The sequence below is a fragment of the Mesocricetus auratus genome, unplaced genomic scaffold, assembly GCF_017639785.1.
Source record: "Mesocricetus auratus isolate SY011 unplaced genomic scaffold, BCM_Maur_2.0 Super-Scaffold_100676, whole genome shotgun sequence".
NCBI classification, from domain to species: domain Eukaryota; kingdom Metazoa; phylum Chordata; class Mammalia; order Rodentia; family Cricetidae; genus Mesocricetus; species Mesocricetus auratus.
Genome location: NW_024429266.1, coordinates 5,477,061 through 5,500,112, shown reverse-complemented (window position 1 = coordinate 5,500,112; position 23,052 = coordinate 5,477,061). Strand labels below are relative to the sequence as shown.

Here is a 23,052-nt window from a genome sequence, read left to right as displayed (position 1 = left end):
GTTCGTCTTCCTTAGTGGTGTGGCTCCTGATGTATCAATCGCAATACAAATCGGGCCCCACAGCCAGGAGTTTTGGCCAACACAAATTAGACTGGGTGGGATTAAAGGAAAAGAGTGATGGCATGTATGCTGGAGGGGGAGAACATACATGCAAGCATGTGCATGACAGTGGGTGGGTATGGAGGTGGGGGTACCATGGACGAGGTTAAGGAGGGTATTAATATGATCAAAATGTATTGTGGGAAATTTTCCAATAATGAGATTACTATTTAAGAAAGAAAGGAATATGAATAAAGAAACACCGTGTAAAAATAATGAATAAACTCCCTGAGTAATTAATAAACTTGCTTTCTAATAAAAATGCTTTGGTTTTAAAACCTTTTATAATTTAATGATTGCATTTCATGGATTATTGGAATAAAAAGTAATTATCAATAAATATTTTAAAGACCAAAGGGAGATAAAAATTTACGTTCAAATTAAAAAGAATGTTATCTATAGCTTTGATAATTAAGACCATATGGGAAATTAATGGATGAAACCAGTAAAGAAGCTGAAAATGACTCCAGCATGCACATGAACTCAGTGTTTAGCAAGCGCACTTTTGCAGTAATTGATGCTCACTAAGTAGTGATGAAGCAAGTAGCTAGTAAGAAATGAACTGTGCCGGCTCCGTGGAGATGACTCGGCAGGCAATTGTGCTTGCTACACCAGACTGAAGACAGAAGTTGGAACCCTTAGCACTCATGCCCAACCCCAGTGCTGTGCGCAGCAGAGACAGGAGGAACTCTAGGGCTAGCTGACTGCCTGCCCAGTCCAGATTCATTAAGAGACACTGTGTCCAGGGAAGAAAGTAGAGAATGGTAGAGAGGGACACCTGACACTCTCCCCTACTATCTTCATGTGCTCATGGGTACACACACACACACACACACACACACACACACACACACACACACACACACACAAAGAAATAAACGATGCCCTTCATTCATACAACACACTGAACTATCAGATGGATAAAGACATCAAATATTAATAATACAATCATACAAGACTATGAGCAGGCTGTCTTGACTTCTCTCATTCTAGTCCCCTTGGTCTCCAGGAACAGCAGAACCTCTCTGGAAACAGTTAACCAAAACGATTAAACTTGACTAACTTTCTCACACGAAACAGAGTCTCCTCAGGCAGGCAGTAACATGTGTAAAGGTTTTCTCCTCACCATATAGAAGCAGAGCCTAGTTGTGATAACCCAGACCACAGCTTCACCAGGCTGCTTAATCAAGCGTATCTCTTGCTCCTTGCTCAAGCCTTCCTCTATATAAATATAAAGAACCCATCAGAACTCTAAAGATGAACTTGGGGTCACTGGACCTTTTCATCTCAACCTAGCTCCAAGCTGTAGTCATTAAAACCCTCCTCTGCAGCCATCCGGGAAATGCAAATCAAAACAACTCTGAGATACCATCTCACTCCTGTCAGAATGGCTAAAATCAAAAACACCAATGACAATTTATGCTGGAGAGGATGTGGTGAAAGGGGGACACTCCTCCATTGCTGGTGGGAGTGCCAACTGGTTCAGCCACTTTGGAAATCAGTATGGAGATTCCTCAGAAAAATGGGAATAAACCTACCACAAGACCCAGCAACTCCACTCTTAGGCATATATCCAAAAGATGCCCATTCATACAACAAAGATGTCTGTTCCACTATGTTCATAGCAGCTTTATTTGTAATAGCCAGAACTTGGAAGCAACCTAGATGTCCCTCACCCGAAGAGTGGATAGAAAAAATGTGGTACATCTACACAATGGAGTACTATTCAGCAGAAAAAAATAACGGAATCATGAGATTCGCAGGCAAATGGATGACACTAGAAGAAACCATCCTGAGTGAGGTAACCCAGTCACAAAAAGAGAAACATGGCATGTACTCTCTCATATATGGATTTTAGACATAGATCTGGGGAGTGCCAGCCTACAATCCTATGGCCAGAGAGTCTGGGAAACAGAAACTTCATTTAGTGGCTGATCGAAGAAGAGGCAGACTCCCTAGGTTAAGTACTGAGCTGAACTCAAGAAAGCCAGTAACAGAGAGGGAGGACTGATGATCAAAGGGATTAAGACGGGGCTGGTTTAACCCCCAGAAACAGCTGACCAGACAAAGGTTAACTCTTGCATCCCAGGCATCAGCCTGGGAATCCAGCATGGGACTGATCAAGACCCCCTGAATGTGGGTGTCAGTGAGGAGGCCAAGTAATCTATTGAGCCTTGGGCAGCAGATCAGTACCCATCCCAAGTATACACATGGACTTTGGACTCCCTTAGAACAATGTGAGGTGCACTCTCACTCTGAACTCTTGGGGAAGGGTCTAGGCCCTGCCCTATATGAAATAACAGACTATGGACATCCCCATGGAGGGCCTCACCCTCCCTGGGGGAATGAGGGGATAACGGGGGGGTTGAGGGGAGGGCACGGGAGGAGGGGAGGGAAAGGGAGAGGGACCTGGAACTGACTTGTGAAGCAACCTTGTTTCTTATCTAAATTTAAACTGGAAAATAAAATAAAATAAAAAATAAAAATAAAAAAACCCTCCTCTGCTTTTCATGATCCCTCAACTTTGTCTTACTGGGATGGTCCACCAAGATTCCCAGTCCTGGGGATCTCCCATAATAATGGTACACACTGAAGACACAAAAATAAAGGATATGCTACTCTGAACATTTCCAAATTATTTTTTAAAAATCAGAAAACTACCTATACCCTCTGCATTCTTCTTTTTTTTAATTTTAAATCTTGTATTCATTTTACAGACCAACCACACATCCCTGGTGCATGAGTTGGCTTTTTGGAGCCAATTCCCTACAGTGGGATGCCTTACTCGGTCTTGATGCATGAGGGAGGGGCTTGGTCCTGCCTCAACTCAATGTGCCAGGCCTTGCTGACTCCAACTCTTCTTTAAAGCCTTAATGAAGATGGACAAATCAATGAAGACTTGTTACATTGAAAATCAAGGGTGTCCATCTGCACATGAAAAAAAAACCCTCCCCATGTTTAAATATCTGCAACAGAACGTTTAGAGCCATGTTTGCTTTAATCTCTGATGAAAACTAACTTGCAAGCAGAGAGGAAAATGTGGTTTGTATTTCACTACTGTCAATCACTGTGTGCATCCCCAACATACTCAAAGAAACAAATGTTCAAGTATCAGTTTCTATGGATGTGTACAAAATGTATGTGAAGATACGATGTAGTTGCAATAAATATGGTAGTCATTTTAGAACTTAAAAGTACAGTAGTAGCTAATAAATATCTGAAAAACAAAATGAACGAGGTAGAAAGATTCCTCCTACATAGTACCAGGAATTAACTATTAGCAATTAAGAAGCAGTATGATTTATATGATACAGTCCTGAACAGCAAATGGAAACAGAAGGTGATAAGAAATAACGGAGATCTCAGAAACAGACCCCAAGCATCTAGAAGCATGAGCAGCTGTCCCAGCCGTCAACTAGTGAATGAATGTGGGCGACAGCGGCTATGCGCAATGATGGACAAGGGCTGCTCACAGTCTTGCATGTGCCTCATTCAACAGCAATAACAGAAAAGGCAAGAGGTACTGTTGAGACTGGATGAAGTCACCTGCATACCATCGCTCTCTTCAGACATGCCTGCTTACTTAGAGCGTTTCAGGATAGTTACAAAGAAAAAAGACAAGGTGGCTTACAGATCAAGAAGACCCTAAGCAATGCTGTATAGAAGTCCTTAAAATTCTACAAAAACTAGAGCTCATGCCCTGTCCCCAGCCTGGTAGTTGTAGCCCTCGACACGCATCAGAAAATCTTCCTTTGCAGCGGACAGAGACTCCTGAGAGATCCACAGGTGGTCAAAATCCAGAGAACAACTGACACATCTACAGTGTGCCTGTACCTAAGGCTCAGGGAAAATCACAGAAGAACAGGTGGAAGGACTGTAGAGCGAGAGAACGGTATTTTGCCACGCTGTAAGGGGTGACACGACAGGGAACTTTACACACGTGAAATGTCAACAATACAGTAAATAAATAAGACATGCATTGTGACAACGCCAGTTGAGTTGCCAATGTGATAGAGGGGTGGACCTCACAAGGTCCCACTCCCAAATAGAGTACTACAGATAGTCAATGGAAGCTGATAGAGGGAGAACCAATTTTACTGAGAGACAAGCTTTCTGATAGACTCTAATCCTAAGTATTTAGCTGCAAACACATATACATATGGCCAACACTAAGTGGACTTAGCAGGTGTATGTGTGTATATGTATATACACACATCATATATGCATACATATATTAAATAATAATTTGAGAGAGATGGGGGCATAAGAGGAGTCGGAGGAAGAAGAGGGATTGATTATGATATAAATATAGTACTCACATATGACGTCCTAAAGATAAAAAAATAGATAAATAAATAAATAAAAACTAGAAAATGATTACCTTATCATGAGAAGGGCTACCCATATCAAAATACTTAATATTAGATATAAGATTAAAAAATAACTTGAGGAATTCCCTTAAAGTCTGGGAAAATGATATCCATTTTCCAACCATTATTTATTAGGCTGAATGTTCTAGCAGATGTAATGACAGAAAATACTAAAAGGAATAAGTGTTACAAAGAAGATGACAAGAAGATTAGTTGTGGGTGGAATTAAATATCCTGTAAATAAAGAATACTGAAAATCGTTAAATCATTAAAACTTGGCAAAAAGCTGAATGTATGAAAAACACAAACGGAACCGGCAGCATTTTAGTATTTTAACATACTCCTATACATGGAACAAGGCGGAAAAATAATTCTTTAAAATTAAAAGAAACATCAAATACCTATTAAGATATATACAAGAACTCTAGGGAGGAACAGCTTGATCTACAACAGCTAGGAGGGAACAAAAGAGAAAATAATAGAACAAGAACTGGGGTGGCACTCATTAATTTTTTAAATGTATCATTAAAACAAGCAGGACACATCAATTGAAAACTGAGTAATCATTAGTAATCCTGGGGCAACTGGTTACAACTTTAGAGGAAAAATGTTCAGCCTGTGTATCTTCGCAGTACCATGGTAAAAACTATTAATGAATCAAATTTTCAGTTCCTTATGTTTCTCTCCTTCACCTTAGAAGCATCCTTTCCCACTGCTCATTACCTGGCTTGTGACTAAGCATCAGCCATCACTAGGGTTTGACATCAATTTCTCTATAAATCGTGCTATATACATTCCCCAAACAAGACTTATCTCACTATCTCCTCTCTAAGAGCTTTCTCACCGGATGAATTTGCAGTTCTGAATGGACAAGGGCCACATTTTGGCTACCACTCTGGCCCTAACCAAATACATTCCCCACTCTTCATAGCTCCTGGCCTATCACCTCTGCCTTACTGGCACCCTCTCTTCATTCTACTTCTGTGCTGGTCCCCCTTCTGAGTGTGGGATTTTCAAGAGAATTTTGACCCAAATGTTGTCACACAGCCCTTCTGTCATATCTGCTATGGAAACGGTGGACTTGAGGAAAGATGTCCCATGAAGCTGCCTTGCCCCCTTCACATGCTTGTGGCCTTTACCATCGACTCTACTTGAGGGTTTTATCTGAGCAACTAGTCTGTTGTCTGAACTTCTTGACTAGTATTTCCTCCTTTAGAAAGAACCACGCTAGCTTGGTGTGTCAGTGGTGATGCATGTCTGTTATCACAGATTTGAGAGGTGGGGGCAGAAGGATCAGGGGTTCAACATCTTCCTCACTCACAGAGCAATTTCAAGGTCAGTCTGGACTAAATGAGAACTGGTCTCAAGGAAACAAAAATCTAAAAAGTCCAACTGGCTTATTCTCTCTTCTTCCCTTTGGTTTTCAGTGTTTTGTCCTAGGTGACAACAGCAAGTACTGTAGCTTATGTTGTCTTGACACTCTGCTGTGACCTTCATTGAAGTCCCATGGATTCCATTACAAGCACATTTGTATAGATCATTCTTTCATAGAGACTTCCTCTTCTCCAACCTGACAATTCATAGGGAGCAGGCCCCAAATTCTGTGATATGCTGGACAACACCCTACATGCCCCTCACATGCTCAGCAGCATGTCAGTGACACAGTCAAACTCGTCACCACTGACCAGGACCATCTAACTCCTCTATGCCCCAATGTCATAAGCCTAGGGGCTTTGTAGGCAGCATGGCTGGCCCCTTTACATCACAACCTCCCATCATGCTTCACAGTCCACTCCCTTGTTCTCATACTGCACAGTACCCGAACAGCTTGCCTTGGTCCTCTCTCCTTGAGTCCATCTCACAAGAGCTAACTCTAGTGAAAGCACAGCTTCTGTTTTTGCTAGTCCGGAGTTTTCAAAGACCTGAGATACCCCCAAGATCTAGCATGTCCAGATGGGTAATTATTCTGCTTTCCAGTAACAGCTTAGCCACCATTATTCCCAGTGAGAAATATGCTGGACTCTCCCAATTCCTTAGCCTTTCATGGCATCTGCCTCTTCTAACGGCCTTTCTGCTGCTATGATGGAGTCTCCTCTGTCCTTTCTGCCTTCCTCACACACAGAAACTTTCAATGCACAGCTATGCTTCCCCTTTCAACCAGCTGGACTCGTACACCCTTTCAACAAACACACTGTATTACTCACTTTCTTTATTGCTATAGGCTGTGAGAGGGGTTCATGGTTCTGACCACGAAAGTATGGAGTGGTTGAGTACATGACCTCTGCAGTCAGAAAGAGATCAAGCTGTCATTCATTCAAGGACATAACCTTCAGTGACACCCCCCCCCCAGAGACCCACCTACTCCTGTGGGACTCTACCTCTTAAAAGTTCCATGATCTCCCCCAAACCATGTCAGCAACTTAGGTCCAAGTGTTCACACACTCAGGAAACTTCCTATAAGTTCAGGAGCCAGATGCAGTTGGAACAATATTTCACAAGATGGCCTCCTTGTTATTTCACAAGATGGCCGCCTTGCTACTTCACAAGATGGCCTCCTTGCTGTTTCACAAGATGGCTGCCTTGCTATTTTACAAGATGCATCGCCCCTTGCTATTTTACAAGAGGGTTGTCATTGAGAAAGTTGCTTTAAAACTCCTATGCCTTGCAGAAACAGCATGCATGAAGGGGTTCCCATAAAGCAGTTAGTTTTAAATACAATTTACTACATCCTAGAATCATGTCTAAGAAAAGAATATCTATTAAGAAATTATCTAGATCAGGCTAGCCTGTGGGTATTTGGGAAATTATCTTGATTGTTAATTGACTCAATCCCTCTATCCTTTTCCTTCTCTCCCCTCTCACCTATACTGTGGGCAGCACTATCCCTAGGTTGTACCCTGAATGATGTAAGAGTAAAGAGAGCTAGCTGTGGCATCAAGCTGGCAGCATGGGCTCACCTGTTTCTCTCTGCACTTGATGATGAATGTGATGTGAAGTTGCTTGAGTTCCTGTCTTGACTCAGGCACCACCCCTAACACTCAGAGCACATGTTGACTATGGATGAAAATAACAATAGGAATGATGGAGAAGCTAGTGATAGTGGTGCTTTTCCTCCTTAAATATGTTTGAAACTTGAGGAAGCATTTTTTAATATTCTTTTGCAGACTAAAATAAATAGTCTACAAAGTGAAGTATGGTTCACCTTTCATTCCAGATCCTAATAAGCAATATCAGCTCCCAGAACATCTCATCATTAGCCAAGTGATAAACATGAGTACTATGTTGATAGAGTCACTCTAACTGACATCTCTCACAAACATAGGATGGCCAGGTACAGTCTTGTGTGAGATGCCTTATTACACTGCTATCGCCACAAAAGAAAGTACCACGAGCCAAGGGGGAAACATTAAATTAAAAATTAGAAATTTTTAAATAATAAAACATAATCATTTAGATGGCCAGTACAGTTTTAATCCCATCACTGCATAAATACTAAAGTCATACTTCAGAACATTGAAGTACAGGTGGTAATTAGGTATCACCATGTGAAGAGCTAAGATGCAAACTTTCAAGTACCGACTACCAACATTTGAGACATTTGAAACAATTGCCCTTGGAATCCAGGCATGAGCATCTGCCCTCACCACACCTGTTATTTTAGGTCAATAATTTTGATCTTATCAACTCATCAGTCTCAGTGAAAAGGACAGAGAGACAAGGACACCTGTTGGGATACATGGCCCTAGCCAGTAGGGCTGTTTTGAGAAATTGGGAACATAGGGTTTGGTCGGATGACACAAGTCACTAGGAGCAGGCCTTGAGGGTTATAGCTGAACCTTGCTTCTGGTCCTGGTTCTGCATCCTAATTTAGTAAAATGTTTATAGACGGTGACTTAAAATCTCCCACTATGGACAGAAGTACCCTAGCCATCAGTAGAACAAGGAGTTGTGAACCCAAATACACCTACCATCCCTTAAAATGATTCTGTGAGGGATGTGGTCACAAATGGCTAAGGTACCCATCCATATCGATAATTAACTGGACATTGACTAGAAGCAGTAGCAGTTGGGTTGTTCAGGTCAAAGTGTACATACCTGAAGCCATAAGGGCAACTCCTATAACCAGATTAAGTACAGTAAATAGCCTATGGCACCTTTAAGTCACATCTCTGCTGTGAGATTTAGATTTTGATACATTCAGACAGAATTATGCCAGTTGAATTTTATATTAGGTATAGTAAGACATTAACAACAGTAACTAATAACAAAACCCAAGTATTTTGAACAATGTGCTACAATAACAGCTGTACAAAATTTATATCTACTATCTGGAAGGTTCCATTTAAGTTTTTTAGATCATAGTTGACTATAGAGGTTGCAGAAAGCAAAACTATGCATAAGAAGGGAACATGATATACACCACACACTAAAGACATTCCCTGTCACATTACATATCATTATAGAAACCACAGCTTGATCTCTTTCTGACTGCAAAGGTCATGTACTGGTCATCAGTACACCAACAGCTATTGGATAAATGATTTGTACTTTTCTAGATCTCTTTGCTTGGTAGAGATAAATACAGTGTGGAGACTTCTTTGTAGCACACAGAATCCAGGAGCCTCTGAAAGGTCAGGAAAGTCACAGCAGGCTGAGATATAATGATATGTAACATGTCTGCACTGTGCTTCCTTGTACGTGTCTCACTCAGCCCTAAGGTACATGCACACGGATGAGAACATGTGTCCGGTGCATTCCGACCCTGTCTGTAACACCAGCAACAGGGGAGGCTGCTCAGGTTAAGTGCTTTACCCTAAATTTATGTTCTTCAAGTGCCAAATCCTGACACCAAGGACTTGAGAAAACAAAAACAAACAAACAAAAAAAAACAAAAACAAAGAGAGAGTTCCCAAAGAATGCACAGAACAGTGACTAGAAACACCATGGTCTTGTTTACACAACCATTTGGAGCCTATAGGGAGAGAACGTGGGAGGATTTCCCACTCAGCAGAAAACAGTGGGCTATCGTGTGAACCATTCAGGAACCAACTGACCCATGCTACTCCTCCAGCTGGCATTTTCAAACTGCAGAGAGTACAAGACCTTGGAGACCCTCATCTCTCTCTCTGGGTACACAGCTTAGAAACAAACAATCGAAGATAAAAATGGCTGCTGTAGAATACTGGAAACGTCAGGTGTTGGATTCCATTAAAACCATTTTCCCCTCAGCATGGCTAGAGGTTGAGGCAGAAGGATCCTGAATTCAAAGCCAATGTGGGTCTCAAACGTAAGTAAATAACAAACGATTCCTCCCATCGTTGGCCTCTATACCTGGCCTACTCCCTGCCTCTTTCCATCACATGCTCTATCATTTATTTCTTTTACTTGGTATCTTACTAGGTCTTGTGTGTTGGCTTGTTATGTCTCAACCTTCTAGAAGGTTGTCCCATGAATTCAAGAATAGTATTATCTGGGTAAATGAATGACTGAAAGAGCATATCTCTGAAGATGAGATACTGCAGGACCCATAACATGGTTAGAGTGACAACAGACGAGAATAAACCACACGACCTATAAATCTGGAGTCCAAACTCTATGAAAACTGAAATAACTGGTACTTTAAAACAAAAGCACAGAGGACTCTGGGTAGTACAGTCAGTCGGTAGTGCCCCAGCCCAGCAAAGAATAGGTCCTAAGATTAATTCCCAGTGCCACCAAGAGAATAAACAAATAAAGAAAAACAGAATAGAATGATAATAAAGATAGATGGGAAACTGATATGCAAAAGTCAGAATTAAAATCAGCATTGAAGATAATAATAACTAGAGGGCAGAAATTCTAATCACTGCACAGACACTAAATGTTTCCAAGAATTACAGAAAAATAAACATGGGAAGAATCTTAAGAAGTAAATGAGAGAACTAAGAATAGAAAAGAAACAAAAACTGTCAACGGCATTGAGTGTAGGAAATCAAAATCAAAACAGATCAACAAAGCTGCAATTAAATTTTTTTCTAAAAATATAATTAAATGAAGCCAGTGAAAGATTAAGAGGAAATCTGCAAAGCAGAATATTAAAAGGCGAATTTTCAGAAAATGTCAGTTCTGGGGAGATAGTTGACTCAGCAAGGGGCTTGTCTGAAAGCTGGAAGATGTGAGTTCAACCCCCAGGAACCATGTGATACCTGGGTGTGATTGGCTATACATATAATCCCATATAATCCCATCATTGGGTAGGCAGAAACAAAAGGATCCCTGGGACTTGTTGGTCACCAGCATGCATGTATATGCACATGCATGCCTACAAGTCCACCTATACACACGCACACACACACACACACACTCACACACACACAGACACATACACACACACCACAACTGAATCAACACACAAGAAAATAAATTAGATTTAAAACCAGACAATCCAGTTAAAGGTGGGGTTCAGATAATTCTCAACAGAGGAATCTCAAATGACCCAAGAAGCACCTAAAAAGAATGTTCAATACCCTTAGCCATTAGGGAAATGCAAAAATGACTCTGAGAATGAGTAAGATCAAAACCACAAATGATAGCTCATGCTGGTGAGAATGTAGGATAAGGGGAACTCTTCTCCATTGCTGGTGGGAGTGAAAACTTGTACAGCCACTTTGGAAATCAATATGGTGGTTTCTCAGAAAAATTGGAAATTGACCTTCAAGAACCAGATATACAACTCCTAGGCATATACCCAAAGGATGCTCCATTCTACCACAAATACACTTGCATAACTATGTTCATAGATGCTTTATTCATAATAGCCAGAAACTGGAAATAACATAGATGTCCCTCAACCGAAGAATGGATAAAGAAAATGTGTTACATTTACACAATGGAGTGTCACTCAGCTGTTAAAAACATAGCATCATGAAATTTTCAGACTGATGGATGGAACTAGAAAAAAAAATATCCTGAGTGAGGCAACCCAGATCCAGAAAGACAAACATGGTATGTACTCACTTATAAGTGGATATTATCTGTAAAAGAAAGGATAACCCAGAGAAGATAAGTAACAAGGAGGGCTCAAGGGGGGTGGGGAGACATGCACGAATCTTCCTGGGAAGGGAATATAGCGCAGATCTAGGATACCCAGCTTCAGGAGGGAAGCAGAAAGCAAACCAGAAGTGGGTACCAGCTACTAAGCCTTGTCCTCAGTAAGGCAATGCCTCCCCAACCTTCCCCAACAGTGCCACCAGCCTAAGACCAACTACCCAACCACATTAGTCTACAGGGGACATGTTACGTTCAAATGACAAAAGTCATCATATTATACATCAAATAAGTCAATAGTTATGGAATGACAGTAACTATGGCAGGCCAACAGAGGGAAATGTTCACATATTTGTAAGTACGAAGAATTTCATTTAAAGTGAGCACACCATTAATTTCTCACCATCTTCCCAGGCAGTGCTGCTACACAGATGGCCTCCTCTCTGTACTGACAGAGGCGAACATTTATCTTAGCTGCGCTGATTTATGCTTCCTAGTGTTTCTGTGAATTTTAAAAAGCAATTAACACGGCACATTTTCAAATCTTCACAAACATTTATGAGAGTCAACTAACAGACACTGTAAAAGAGACAAAGAGTTTCCAACATGTGATTCGTGATCATCAAGCCCAGGAGATTGTCCCTTTCTATAGCTCAACACCTTTTCATGATAACCTGCTTTTATGATGATGAGCCTACATAACTCCAAAAGAATATATTGCCTTCTTTTCTGACAATTAGATTTTACTTTTCCCCCTCTCAAATTCTTATTCTATTTTAAACCCAGAATGTCATGGCTTGACATTAGTAGAACTCCAGTTTTCTGAAGCATAACATTGCTAATCGTGTTTAAAGAATTCTACTCAGAATCTTGGAGTTGGAGAGACAAAAATATCTGACACACTGATGTCACTCAAATGGGCATGTCCAACCTTTAGACACTGGGACTTCGGATGTTTGCGTACTTAAAATATTATGACATCTCTTTCATGATTTTTTTTTAAAAAACTCAGTTGCATCATTCCCTACTGAGAACTATTTATTTATCATTCACTCATTTTGGTATCATTGAGACTGGCTAGAGTGGAACTTGTTATGTATACAGTGAACATGGCAATCCTGAATGCCCCAGCTTCCTGAGTGCTGAGATTGAAGGAATGAGTCGCCACACCATGCCCACCCCTAGTGGATTTATTTTACAAGAAATTAAAGTAGTGACTGGAGCTGTCGCCAAATATTTATATATTCTGGATACACTGTACACTCCTGAACTTGGCTATGCCAGTGTTCTGGGAGTGAAAATTACATGTGTACATGTGTAAAGCCTAGTGCCCAGAGTGCATGAAGGGTACCAGAACTCTCTCTCTCTCTCTCTCTCTCTCTCTCTCTCTCTCTCTCTCTCTCTCTCTCTCTCTCTCTCTCTTCTCTTATCTCTCCTCTCTCTCTCCCTCCTCCTTCCCCCTTCTTTCCTTACTTCCTTCCTCCTCTTTCTTTTCTTTCTCTCTCTTCCTCCCTCCCCCTTCTTTCCTTCCTTCCTTTCTTCCTCTCTCTGTCTGTCTCTGTCTCTGTCTCTGTCTCTCTCTGTCTCTGTCTCTCTCTGTCTCTGTCTCTGTCTCTCTCTCTTCTTGAGACAGGTTTTCTCTGTGTAGCTTTGGAGCCTGTACTGGAACTCCCTCTGAATATGAGGCTGGCCTTGAACTCACAGAGATCCACCAGTCTCTGTCTCCCAGGTGGTGGGGTGAAAGGCATGCACCACCACTGCCCAGCACCGGAGTTCTTTCTAACCCTACGATCAGCAGAAAGACCTGGAGGTGAAGACCCATGATCTGCAGAGGTATCAAGTGTGATGAGAAAGAGGCCTCCTGTCTTCCAATGCTGAACCTGCACTGGGAAGCAGCCAAGTGCTTTTGTTGTGAAAAGCCACCAGACTGGTCCTAGACGTAGCTTAGACAATGATAACTAATGCAGAAGCACAGACTAGTCTATGAATATAGAACATGTGTATAACACGTTCTTTGGCTGTTATTACTTAAAAGTCCATGTTTCTAACTTTTTTGTGTAATCAGTGTTAAAATACAGATTCATTAAGTTGGCCATCCAAGTTTTCACTTACAACACTTGCTCTTTATAGGAATGGCTTTATAAAGAGATGGTTCAGCAGCTAAGAGCACTTGCCGCTCCTACAGAAGACCTGGTTTCCATTCCCAGCATCCACATAGTGGCTCATAACCATCTGCAATTCCAGTTCCAGGGCATCTGCACCCTCTTCTGGCCCCTATGCGCATTGCATGCACGTGACACACACACACACATACGTGCAAGCAAAACACTCATGCGCCTAAAGTAAATATATTCAAACACCCGGTCTTTGTATACTGCCTACTTCATTCATCCCAACTCATTTCCTGCCTTTCACACCATTGCGAGTTATAACAATAATGTTGACTTAGGCCTCCATGTAACACTTTTAAAGACCTTTGTAATTTCTTGAGACACAGAGGTGTCGGAAGAATCAATGATCCTGTGATGTGGACTTTGGCCAGTATGGGGGCTAGTTTTAATTGTCAACTTGACATCATCTCGAATCACCTGGGAGGAGGACCTTCGAGAAGGTATGTGGTGAATTAGCTGGATTCTAGCCATAGAATTGGGAAAACACACCCTGAATGTGAACGGCACCATTCCACGGACTGGGCCCTGGACCAGATTAAAGGAGAATGATGCTGGGCACTAGTAAGCAGGCTCACATTTTCTGCATTGCCCTTGACTGGATGCAGTGTGGCCAACTGTCTCAAGTTTCTACGACTTCCCATTACAGATGCTCAGGGAGCTCTAGGAGCTGAGCCTTTTCTCCCGAAGACAGGAGGAACCAGAAACTGGCACAAACAACACATATTTAAGGGCAACCCTGTAGAAATCTCTGACACACATGGGTGAGGAGAGCTCAGGAAGTTTCCGCGGCTTCCACTTCCGCATACGCCTGGAAGATGCGGCTCTACGCAGGCTTCAGGACTCTTCTCAAGCACCTTGCCCTGTGTCTATCTGACTGCAGATGCTATCTTTTATACTTCATAATACACTGAGAAACACAAATTGTTTCCCCGAGTTAGTGAGAAGCTCCAGACCTAACACAAGGAGGGGCCTGAGTTTAGAGCAAACAGCATAGGAGTCTGGGCTCCAATGGGGGCAGTCGTGGGTCTGAGTCCTTCACCTGTAGATGCTGATGCTAACCCAGCTAGACAGCATCAGAACGAGACTGAATTAGTGTCTGCTGGAGAACTGATTAGTATGGGGGAGGGCACAAGTGTGTGCTGTTAAGAGCGAGAGCTCAAGGGAGAGAGAGTCTGTTCAGTTTTCATTTATCCTTTCTGTCCTTTGTCGTGCCTTGCTGTTGCTAGCCTGCATAATTATGTTCTCTCTCTCTCTCTCTCTCTCTCTCTCTCTCTCTGTGTGTGTGTGTGTGTGTGTGTGTGTATGTGAAATGTATGCATGGTGTGCACATTTGATTACGTGTATGCAGATGCATGCGCAAAAAGGTCAAAGGGCAACCTCAGACCTCGGTTCTTGCCTTCTACACCGTCTGAGACAATGTGGGTCTCTGTTTTTAGTTTGTTGTTGTTTTGGTTTTTGTTTTAGATGGGTACACCTAGTCTGGGAAGTCCCCTCCCTCTGCCTCCCATCCCCCACAGGAGTACTACCACTACAGGTGTTTACTAATGCTGAATGTAGATCATTTTGTGGGTTCGAAGGACTTGTACTCAGGTCCTCAGGCTCCCATGGCAGGATTTTGCCCACTGAGCCATCTCTGGAACCCATCAATTGCTTTCCTTCTTAGCATCCTCAGAGAGCTATGATAGAGCATCCCCCAAACCTGGACACTGTTGGTTATTATTATTATTATTATTATTACTATTATTATTATTATTTCAAGGGAATGTTGGAAGTGAGGGTCACTTAAGGCTAGGAGGTAAAGTATAATTCTGACGACTTGAGCTTTCGATTGTTCTCATTAGCAGTATTTCTCCCAACTGTGGTTTAGAACCGAGAGCTTCCCAGAATTCCTTTCTCCCTACAGTGAATAAAAACTGCTGCACATAAACCAAGCCAGTTAAGCATGAGTGTCATGTATCACCCGGCATGAGTTCTTCTATCAACATCACGCCATGCTTAAAGTATGGCACAGTGATACCAACTTTCCAAGTGTATGACTGCGTTATTCTAAAAAACCTTCAAGAAAAAAAATGAACAAACAAAAAGATGGACAAAAACAAATGTGTAGCATAATTACCAGCTGAAAGCAGAGAAGCTTGACCAAACATAACTCCACACCTTCCTTATTAAATGAGACTCTCACAAGAACAGTAGTCTTAAGTGTCCTACCTTGCTTTAATCACATTCGGAGCCAAGCCTGCCAAATGCGCTACATAATTCAACCCCAGGACTAACAGCACTGTGTACCAGCGGTGAGCGTGTGGGGTGGGGGGATGGGAAGAAACAGGTGAGGGGCTAATTCAGGGCATAAAGATACATTGTTTATAACTTGGTGGATAACTTTTTTCTTTTTATGACTTATTTTATTTTGTATGTATGAGTGTTTACCATGAATATGTGTGTGCCTACTGTGTACATGCCTGGTGTCCACTGAGGCCAGAATGGTGTTGGAGCCCCTGGAATTGGAGTTACAGATGGTTGTGAGCCGCCATGCTGGTACTAGGAACTGAACCTGGGTCCTCTGGAAGAGCAGCTGGTGCCTTTAATTGATGAGTCTACTTTTCAGGCTTTTCTGGGACAATTTCAAGGTCAGAGAAGTTGACTTCCATTGCCTTCCAGAAGATTAAGAGTGCCTTATTGCAAACGGTTCAAATTTATTACAAAAAAAGAAAAGATGGTGGCCTTTGTTCTGATAACAAGTAACCTTGATACCCCGTGTAGGCTTTGACAAGCGAGGCCGCTCTCTTCTTACTGGAATGTGTGCAGTGAAACCAGACCTAGACCAGGCCACTCTGCTTTCTCCTGTGACTGGAGAAAAAGGCTAACACTTAGGAAAACTACCTCCCAGAGGGTTCCAAATCCCTTTTCAAGATGCACAAGGTACTTGGTGTTCCTTTGCAGGCCTCCTTTTGCCTGGCATGCATACATATGCAATGAGAAGTTAGCATGACTAATTTAGCTCATCCACTTAGAAGTCTGTAACAGTATTCACAGGAACCCGGCTCCATCACCCATCCAGCATAACTTCGGACTCTGCAAGCCTAGCTCTATTGGAAGGGCATCGTCTCTGATAGCTGCTGCTTCTCTTCTTCTTCTTCTTCTTCTTCTTCTTCTTCTTCTTCTTCTTCTTCTTCTTCTTCTTCTTCTTCTTCTTCTTCTTCCTCCTCCTCCTCCTCCTCCTCCTCCTCTTCCTCTTCTTCCTAGTCTTCTTTCTCAGATAATACATAAGCTTGCATGGAGGTTTTTAATATGAAGAACATATATTAACATCTTGATATGAGTTTTTCTTTCATTAATTTAGTGTAGCAGAAGAATCACAACAGAGTCAAAGACACAAAACAATTTATTCGTACTTCCGGATTTCAGTAGATTTCTTGTGTCGTCGTCCCCCCCCCCGCCACCGCTAAACAATCATCCTCTTTAATAAGCTTTTTTAAATATAGTGAGTCCAGGTTAGAAACTTTGCAAAATGACCCACCTTGAAGTTGCTTGAGAGAACCTTCACCTTCATTTAAAATGGGCTTTCGGAATCCAGCATGCAGCCCTCTCAGAGACTGGTGAAATGCCACAGACACATGTGTGTGCAAATTAGTTAAGTTAGCACTCAACACTCAGAGCTGCAGGGACCTCACCTTCTGGGGAGACTTTGTGACAAATTCTACACTGATGCTACAGGGGCCTTCGACTCCACACACAGGCAGACCACTGTACTCACAACAGGGAGCACAGAATGATGGGGATTTTTCCTCAGAGTCACAGGTTTCTATTTTTCCACTCCACATAGGAAGAAGGGTATCAGCCAAACGCCAGCACGGGGCTTTATGGTTCCCAACATTCTCTCTTTCCAAATCATGTTTTCTCCTCCTCCCTTTCTTCTCTTCTTCCCCTATTTCTTTTTCCTTTTTATCTAGAACTGCTTGGTAAAATTACCCCAAACCTTTCTTTCACTTTCTTCTCCTTATTTTTTCTTGTCATAATCTATTTCTCACCAGTTAAACATGATGTCTGACAGAATGCAATTTTGCAGCAAGCCAGGCATCAATATCATAATGTCTTTAGCAAGTCAGGCCATGTAAAAACCGAAGTGTTATTCTAGTTATGTCATTAAAAAAATACAGAAAAAAGCCACACAAACCATAGGGACAGCATAGGTGAGCTCTGGTGGTAGAAACTGAGTGTTCTCTGTAAAAGCGACAGATGTCCCTAAAAGAGAAAGCTTCTCTACCTACCTAGAGGATGCCCAGGATGGTAAACTAAAGAGGACCTTGCGTCGAGTCCTCATGCTAGCAGAGAAAGTGTTTTACCCTGAGTTATCTCCTTAGCCCCACCCCATGCTTATGATGACATCTGCCAGTGCCCCCCACTTCAGAGCCCTCACCATGACCCTCAGAGTCCCTCATGCTCTGGCTTCTGCTTATTTGTGACCCTCCCCTTGGCTTCCTTCTGCCACCCCTCCTTCTAGACCTCCAGGGTCTGCTCCACGGCTCATCTGAGTTCTCTGAACGTGCCAGACTCCATCCTACTCAGGATCTGCGCCGCGGCTGTGCCCTCTGACTGAACTCATCTTTCCACTTGTCTTTCCGCAGATGACTTCTTTTCATCCTTCAGGTTTCAGATGGATGTCGCCCCCTCAGAGTTCCTGCAGCAGCCTCTTTGGGAAAGCCTCCCACTCCCAGCTCTGGTTTCTCTCTATGACGGCACATCAGGCCACCTCTGCAGCATTCGGCATCTTGTTTATTAATGTCCCAGAGACTGGTCGCCGGTCTTTTCCACCCCGAGACAATGACCAGGCAGTAACATAACTGAGGCGGCACAATTAAAGAATAGTCAAAATAAAGAAGGAAATAAAAGTCGACGGAGGGGCGGGAGGGATGAAGCACTGAAATGAAGCTTCCTAAAATAACGCGGCATTTAAAACCTTGGCTACTTTTTTTTTCGACTTGGTTTTCTGAATAGGATCAACGAGAGCTCTCGATGAATTACATGTCTACCGTCTAAACGCCCGATTCAATTTCAGCATTCTCGCCATCCTCTTCATCCTGTTAGTCACCAAGACCGGCTGCTTCCCTCATCCGATTCTATCAACAACCCGTCTCCGACTCTTCCTTCCACACCAACTCCTGCCATCCCCGGCAATGCTCATGTGGCTGTGAGGGTCGCTGTCCTAACTTCCTAATTGTTCCATCTTTCTGAAAGATGCATCCTAATGTTGCTGTTACCTCTCATTTTACTTTAAAAAGAAAATCAATGTTTTATCTTATTTAATAGGCACAAAACCCTTGGGTATCAATTTATATTGAACTATCTTTCCCTCTCCACCTCCAGCAGTCAGCATTTCCTGCTACCCCCTTAAATGAGCCTCTGAGCTCCACAAATGTTTACCTATGCGCCCCCAAACCAAGTCCAGTTCACGCTCTGTCTGGGTTTCAGCTTGCTTCTACCGCAGACTGCCCAGCCTTGCCCTTTCACAGGCAGACACAGCATGCTTTCTCCAGCTCACAGCTCACATCCAACTTGGGTTCATTTCTCTGCAGGTCTCTCCCACACTCTCCTTCCCTACTTCTACTGCAAAGCCAGCTCCATGGCACATTTGATCACGTGACCGCTACAGCTGCTTTTCCTGTGTAAATGGCAATTCCACAATAAGACTGTGTCCTTGCTTCTATAAGCTCCCAGCGGTGGCAAAGGTAGCAATGGTCCAGTGTGAGCCACCTGGACAGGTACCAAGTCACAGGGTCCGAGCATGAGGCTCTCCAGCATCAGTAACATCCCAGATGACCCCGCCAGCCCCCTGTGGATCTCTTCCCCTAGCTCTCTGTACCTGAATTCTGTCCAGCATCAGCAACATCCCAGATGACCCCGCCAGCCCCCTGTGGATTTCTACCTTCATCTCTTCCCCTAGCTCTCTGTACCTGAATTCCCCCATCCATATGTGTTTGCCTTAGAAATCACTGACCCTTTTTCCAATCTTGGAGACAGCATCTAGTAACCAGAGGTAATTATCCTTTGCCCTTACCTCCCCGCCTACACCATGGGTTCCATTAAATGCTCTTAGCTTACACACCTGGCACCTCTGTGTTTGCCTGCCTCTTGTGTTTATCTGCCCGCCCACCTCCCTGACTCTTACCACTATGGCATTAGAGAAAGAGTGTTTGCTATCTATTAAATAAACAAATGTACAAACAAGCAAGCTGTTGCTGAGATGTGTTGAACAAGCCCCTAATTTAGTATCACAGCCATCATTTTAGTGTTGAGTAACATCCAGCGATCCACAGGTCACACCACCTATATGCCTATTTGCTTTCAATTCTAAGGTTCCTTTAAAAGATTTCTTTTTGGTTTATGTATAAGTGTGTATGACTGTGAGATTGTATATGCACCTCACGTGTGCAGGTGCCTGTGGAGCTCAGAAGGTCGTGGGTCTCCTGACAGGAGCTGTGAGGTGTCCAATCTTTGCGGCCCCGAATCCTCTTGCAAGAGCAGCAAGTGTTCCGTAAACCTCCCAACCCAAATTAATTCCTAAGCATCTACTACATCTCAGAAATAAGGGAAATTCCGGGGTGGGGGACAAAAACAGATAAGAACCCCTGGCATCCTGCTACCAGAGACAGGCACGGGGCTGTGGCGTATGTTTGGTGACTGGGTTGGAAACAGAGAGGATCTGAGTCAGGCCTCTCAATAAAGGTGATGTGGAGGGGGCCTGGCTGAACCAATGGAGTGACGTCTAGAAAGGAGAGCAGTTGCTGCTGGAGCAGAGCCAATTCTGTGAGCTAATGGGCTAGAAGGAGGGTATAGGGTGTGGGGAGGAGGGGGAAGGGGGGGAGAATGATCGTAGACCGTAGTGTGTGCAGCTGTGGAGCAGAATTTGGGGATCTGATTTTAGAAAGGGTGAGTAATTTGGAAGCGATTCCTTAAATTTGGGTCTTAAAGTTTAATACGGCACTGTGTGTAATTAACCTTCCCTTGAGCACTATTCCAATGTATAAGCTGCCTAGGTCATGTTCGCATCTTAAACTGAAAAGCCAACGACATCTGCAGCCCACATGGCTCCATGAAGTGCCACCTTCACATGGCACCCTACAAAGGACACCGCAAGCCACCTGCCCAAGCTCTCAAGTTCTAGTTTCCAAAGGACCAGTGTGGCTTACAGCAGGGTGAAGCCCACGTGGCTGAGAAACACATCGTGGCCACGAGAGCCTTAGTATCAGCAACAGTTGCTTTTATGCTTTTAATTGCACAGACTCAAAATCTGTGTCAACTTAGTGTCACATGGATACTTGGAGGAAAAAAAGCAGTGTTCACACCCTGTTCTAACTCTTAATCTCATCCAAGGTCAGAGGAAATGGCCTTCAGACTGGAATAACAAAGGCCTGGGAGTAAAATGTCCAGAGGGGTGACTCAAAATGACTTGAGCCACCTATGGCTACAAACAGAGATGTCTGGGTAAGAGACGAGGCCTCCAGGCAACTTCCGCAGCAGCCCATATGACCAGCTACTGTATTTAGTGGCTATAATTTGGGGGCAAAGCTGGTAACGATGGTTTATTTCTTTTCATGCACTGAAGCATGTCTGTGAAACTTACTGAACTTGGGAATTTGAAAAAACCAGACTGTTTATAAACATACAGTTCAGCAGTAAGGGCATATAATGACTGTGCCTCCTGCAAAATAATTTAGTGGCAGTCATGGTGAGCTGTAATGTGGATTTCAGTTATCCTTGGACAGGAACAAACCATTCTCACTCAGTCTGTGAGCCCAACCCCCCCCCAATCCCCCCACCCCCCCCATCCCCGCCTCTCTTGTCCTTGCTTACAGACTCTAAGTTACACAATAAGCAGTTATTTCCACAGCAGAAATGGCCAAAATGTCTAAGTCTCAAACAGAACCTGTGATTGTGGTATGGGATCAAGGTTATCATTCTTCCAGGTTTTCACAATTACAACTCTTGACCCCGCTGATGGAAATGTCAGCATCCACATAATTTCTTGACTGCCTGACAACGGCTCATCAGCATGGAAAGGCACTGATTTTGCTGGAAAGTGACCTCCAAACTATATCAACTACCATGTGTTCATGCAGTAGACACCACATACTCCCAGCAAAGAAAGAATTTCAAGTAAATGTTCACCCACAAGCGTTCATGCTGTCTTACCAAGAACTTTGGTGTAACGTGCTGATCTGAAATTTTTATATGAATTATTATAATAATTGTTGATGGCAATAAGCAAATAAAATTAAAACCTTAACAGTCTCAGTCCATCCCATAAGCAGAGATCCTGCCCCATGAGAGATGAACTCACAAGTGTGTTGTCTCCCCTTGAAATGCATTCATGACCTTGATGAATCCATATCTTTCTTATTCTCAAAAACCATGGTTTTAACACACCTCCTTTAATGGGCCAGAAACCTAGAAAGGTAAAGGTGGCTCCCACTATGCACAGAAGTCTTCTGGAAAGTTCTGCAGCACTGAAGACTTGAATACCAGAGGGAAGACTTCTGTGTGCCTTTATTTGGATGCCACAGAAATGCTGAGCACACATAAGGCAAGCTCAAAACAACATGAGCTTCCACAGCAACAACATTTCCAATGTTATAGCAAAAGAGAGAGAGAGAGATTAGGCAAGACATCCAGGGTCCAGCCTTCTGTCACAGATAACACTTTATATGTCTATGCTATTATTAAAATAAAACATGTAGGCAACAAACCCTGAAGTAAGCCTAATACATGAGCAATCAATGTAACAACGGTTGCCTTGACAGGGGTGGGTTAAGACTTATAAACTGAGATAGGTAACATAGACTAAACACATCAAGTCAAAGTCAGATTAATATCCTGTCCTTTTACACTGAAGACAAGAGGCAGGGGTGGGGGGGACTGCTTATACAAAGAAACCATCATCTCAAAATGATCTTGATTCTTAATATATTGCAATATATTATCCCTTATCAAATGTCTCCACCATATTGCTTCTGAGTTTTACATTCTGAACTGACAGCTAGTTTGCTCAATTCAAACTTTTAATTCAAAACCCTATGTATTATACCCTAGTTTTCTATCTCAGACTACTTTGACCAACTATATAAAGGAAATTTGAACAGATGAATGTCAGGTCACAAACTATACCAAAAAAAGAAAATAGAAAGTGATTCGTCTCCTACCTATGGTTGTGATAACAGTACCAGCAAAGAAGAAAGAGCTTCCGAGGTCCCAGTGACTAACTTGATTGGAGCTGTTTCCTAAGGGGATAATCCCTGCATTTATTGCTGCCACTATTTGCTGCAAGTTTAAAAAGAAACTTATCAGTACATGTCAATCACAGAGCGGCATCAAACATCTCAACTCCCACC

The 23,052-nt window shown here is 42.8% G+C and overlaps 1 protein-coding gene across 5 annotated transcripts in view; it reads right to left on the bottom strand.

The window, feature by feature from the left end:
- Positions 1 to 23,052, bottom strand: part of Kcnk2 (potassium two pore domain channel subfamily K member 2) — a 176,864-nt gene that overhangs the window by 60,656 nt on the left and 93,156 nt on the right. For 4 of the 5 annotated variants that reach the window (XM_040738351.1, XM_040738352.1, XM_040738353.1 and 1 more), the window contains exon 3: positions 22,864 to 22,981. The exons of the other annotated variant lie outside the window; for it this stretch is intronic. In XM_040738351.1, the coding sequence (XP_040594285.1) occupies positions 22,864 to 22,981 (118 nt within the window). The remainder of the gene's footprint in view (positions 1 to 22,863; positions 22,982 to 23,052) is intronic. 5 annotated transcript variants of the gene reach the window in all.